The 3766-nt window shown below is 35.4% G+C and overlaps 2 protein-coding genes across 2 annotated transcripts; one reads left to right on the top strand and one right to left on the bottom strand.

The window, feature by feature from the left end:
* On the bottom strand, window positions 1–2519 carry K450DRAFT_22603 (uncharacterized protein; the record flags this gene model as incomplete). The annotated part of the gene is made up of 1 exon (XM_051586486.1): window positions 1–2519. A coding segment is annotated over exon 1 (2477 nt), but the record flags the coding sequence as incomplete, so codon positions are not given.
* Window positions 2520–2685: 166 nt separating this feature from the next.
* Window positions 2686–3534, top strand: K450DRAFT_264099 (uncharacterized protein; the record flags this gene model as incomplete). Its single annotated transcript, XM_051592752.1, has 1 exon — window positions 2686–3534. A coding segment is annotated over one exon (589 nt), but the record flags the coding sequence as incomplete, so codon positions are not given.
* Between the last annotated feature and the right edge of the window lie 232 nt (window positions 3535–3766).

Genomic DNA, 3766 nt, shown 5'->3' on the forward strand with positions numbered 1-3766 from the left:
TTTGACAGTTTGCCTCTCACAATATTGTCAGCGCTCTCGTTTCTCACTTTTTTGTAATACTCCATGATGCCAAATATCTTAGCACTCTTCTCCCAATGGATTGCTTTTATTATTTCTACTGGGCACCCGTATTTTTTCAGCACTTCGAGCTGTTCTTTCCATATCCACTGAGTGACAATGTTTTTGTTCCAATTTAATCTGCCGTTCTCATCTTTTTCACCTAACATTTTGTACCGCAGCTTAGTTTGATCAACTTTGCATAGCGCCAAATATACGTGATCAGCATTGGTAGGCATTCCGCTTATCACTGCAGATATAGGAAAAGTGTTTTCTATGCAGGTATATGGGTATAAAGCATTAACATCTAGCAGCACGAAATTGCCGTGATACACTCCTTTCTTAAACACTTGCGTTCTTCCACCAGGGATAGAAGTAAAAATTTCGTTGTATTCAATCGGGATCTTTTCTATTTTTATATCGTTTGATTTCCAATACTTTTGCATTTGGGTGTATGCTAACGAACTCAGTGTGGATTTAGATAGCGGGTTTATATTTGTTATTTTAACCAAGTCTTTGTAAATAACGAAGAACAACTTCTTGGTCACTTCAACATCTTTTTCACAATATTCTTTAACCTTCATTTTGAGAAACTCTTTGTCGTTATACGCTGCTGTAGTAAATTTGTGTGTTTGGAATATGCTACTTATTTTATCATGGTCGACTTCGTCTTTGTAATCTCCTATGTTGTAAGACACACACGCATCTCGCAATGATGATTTTGTGAACTGATACAAGTCCCAAGTCACTATACCCTTGATATTCATTCTAAGTATTTTGTTGTGATACAGTATCACATTTTCAGAAGAAAGCTTGAAGTTATATTTCAACATGCTTCTCATAACGAAATAGTTGTCAAAGCTGGAGCTGTTGTAGCCAATAAGGTATTTTGTACCTGTGTATTGAAACACAACATCGAGAAATTTGTCAAAGCAATCATAAGACGATATCGTATCTTTGAATATCAGCTCTTGCGTCTCTAGGTCACACACCTGATATGACACCATGTAGGGATGATGGTAACCATTGATTGGGACCGTCTCAGCATCAAATATAATGATTTTTGTTTTACCTATATTATTTCTGACAATGACATCCCCGATCTCTTCTCTTATTTTTGTTAAACACTCTGAACGTGTAGTCTCGTCAATCCTCGCTAGATTCGAATCATGGCTGTTGCTCCCACATTTGTCGCATACTCTTGGCATATTAATTGTCTTGACAATGTCATAATGATTGTTTTCATATATCATAAGGAAGTATTTTTTGTTATCGATCATAACATATCCGCATTCATCGTGTGATCTTATGACGGGGATGTTGTCGGAAAATATTCTCCAGACGCCATCGCTTGATGGGTAATAATAACATTCAAACGATATCATGTATTTGTATCGAATATCTTCATAGGTTTGGTATTTTATTGTATTCCGTATAAGCTCTGTTTTTGGTTTTTGATTGCAAAGAAGTATAACGTTTACATCCAAACGCTCAAAAGCTGTTTTTACCATGCTGATGGGCATATCAAAATTAGATGGTGCCGTATCAAACACAACCTTCCTCAGTGTCGTATTTTGAGTTTTTGTCTTTTTTATTTTTCTAATGCACCAATAAAAGCATGCTATGTTTGTATAGCACTTTGTTATCACGAAATTGTCGTAATACAAATCGAATTCTTCTTGTGCTTCCAGTAAGCCCGCACCTCTAGACGGCGATATGATATTTACAAAAATTCTTACAATGTTTTCTCTTATATACATAAATCTACCAGAACCTATATCATTGTTATTCATTATTCTACCTATGCTTTGTTTTACGTTGTCCCACCCCATGGATGAGCTGAACGTGAAAGGCGTGATACCAATATTTTCGTCATAAACTTCGAATGTAATGCTTGTCCGTACAAATTCGGCATTATCTACAATAATCGGATTGTGGTTGATAAGGTGCATAATGGATTCAGAGTATGATTGAAAATTGTTCTGATTTGGTTGCACCATAAACCTTCGTATCAAGCCATGCGAAACATTGAAGTCTTCAAACAATAGGTAATCAGGTCCTCCGCCTACAGTGTTTGACAACAATGTGAGACCCTGGTTCCAGCCCGAGTATTGAATAGGTTTGTCGAAACTATCATCGCTGATATTTAATTTTTTTTCTATTTTATCTTCAAGCTTTGCAAGAAATTGTTCTGCTGTTTCTATACTCAGAGCGCTATGTGTTCTGGTGCGCCGATTGTTAGAGATCCACAATGTTTGAATTTCAGGCCAATTGGCTATTCCTTCGACATTTTCCACTCTCAGGCTAGGATCGATCTCTTCTAAAATATCAATATCTTCATCACCAAATGCAATAGCTTTCAGCATCTCTCTGCGCTGCTCCCCATGATATGACATCCATGTCTTAAAGTTTATCATCATAATCCTGACTTACTAGTTAAGCAAAAAATTCACTAAAATTCAATTTGCAAGCAATGAAAATTGTTGTTTCTAATCCAAGACTGCTTTACAATTTTAAAATTTCACACTCCCAAACACCATAAAACCTAAAAATTTGGGTGTTAATAATATCTAACGAAAATATTAAAATGAAATTTCATATTCGACAGACCTATAGAATTTATGTGAACATGAGGTTACTTAATTTATTCGCTTTTGCTATGTTGTTGTCTGGGGTGTTGGCAACAACCCTTCATAGCTACGATATCACTTACAGAGGTATAAGCATGAATATAACCTTCGGTAACGGTAATAAAGCAGATGTCATAGCACATGCACAACGTCGTTGTGACAGAGTACTCGTTGGACCATCTCCTATTAATGCGACAACCAGGAGACTTAAAGCTCGTATAAACACTGGTACGAAATTAGGCACTATAAAAACTACAGCCGGAACATTAGTTACTGTAGGTACATCTATTGTTACTACAGTATATAATTGGTTTGAATCTAACTGGGCATCTCATCAATATTTAAGCTCTACAAATTCATGGGATCTTTCTGAAACTTGGGATGATGTTGCTAGTGGTGTTGACTTAGAAGTTGGAGTATGGATCTTTAATCCCTATCAGTTGTCTACAGACACTTGCGCCCAATGGGTTAAATCGGTTGTTAGTGTAGCTGTAAAAACAGGTCTTAATACTAATGCAGTTATTTATGCTACTGATGGTGTTACTAAAGTCGGAAATATCGACGCCACATGGTATGGAAGCGACTAAAATGAAATCATATATTAGCATATTACTTTTTAAAAATGTGGACAAAAGGAATAATAAAGAAATCAGATAAAGTTCAACAAGCAAGATTTGATCTAAATGATAACTATGATGGAGAACTAATACGTAAAACTCTAAAAAAAAGCGATGCCGAATTACTTGATTTAATATCAAAAATTATCAAAAATGTCAGAATATGTTGGTTATCCAATGAAATGCATGACATCAATAATTATATAGAAGGTTTGGGTCTAGAAACACTCTCACCTTTAACAAAAACCGAAATCGATGTGTTCGAAAAAATAGAAGGATTCATTGTGATCTGTGAAATTAATAATGATTATGTGTCCCCTAAAAAATTAATAAAAGCAAAATGGGATTCCACACCATTAACAGGTATATCAATGTTAAAAGAAATGGACCGTATTGCTTGGACATATGACAATCCCGTAGCTATGTTTAGTATAGGAGAAAGATGTAATAATACAACATTCG

This window comes from Umbelopsis ramanniana (assembly GCF_025399195.1).
Source record: "Umbelopsis ramanniana AG unplaced genomic scaffold K450scaffold_145, whole genome shotgun sequence".
NCBI classification, from domain to species: Eukaryota; Fungi; Mucoromycota; class Umbelopsidomycetes; order Umbelopsidales; family Umbelopsidaceae; genus Umbelopsis; species Umbelopsis ramanniana.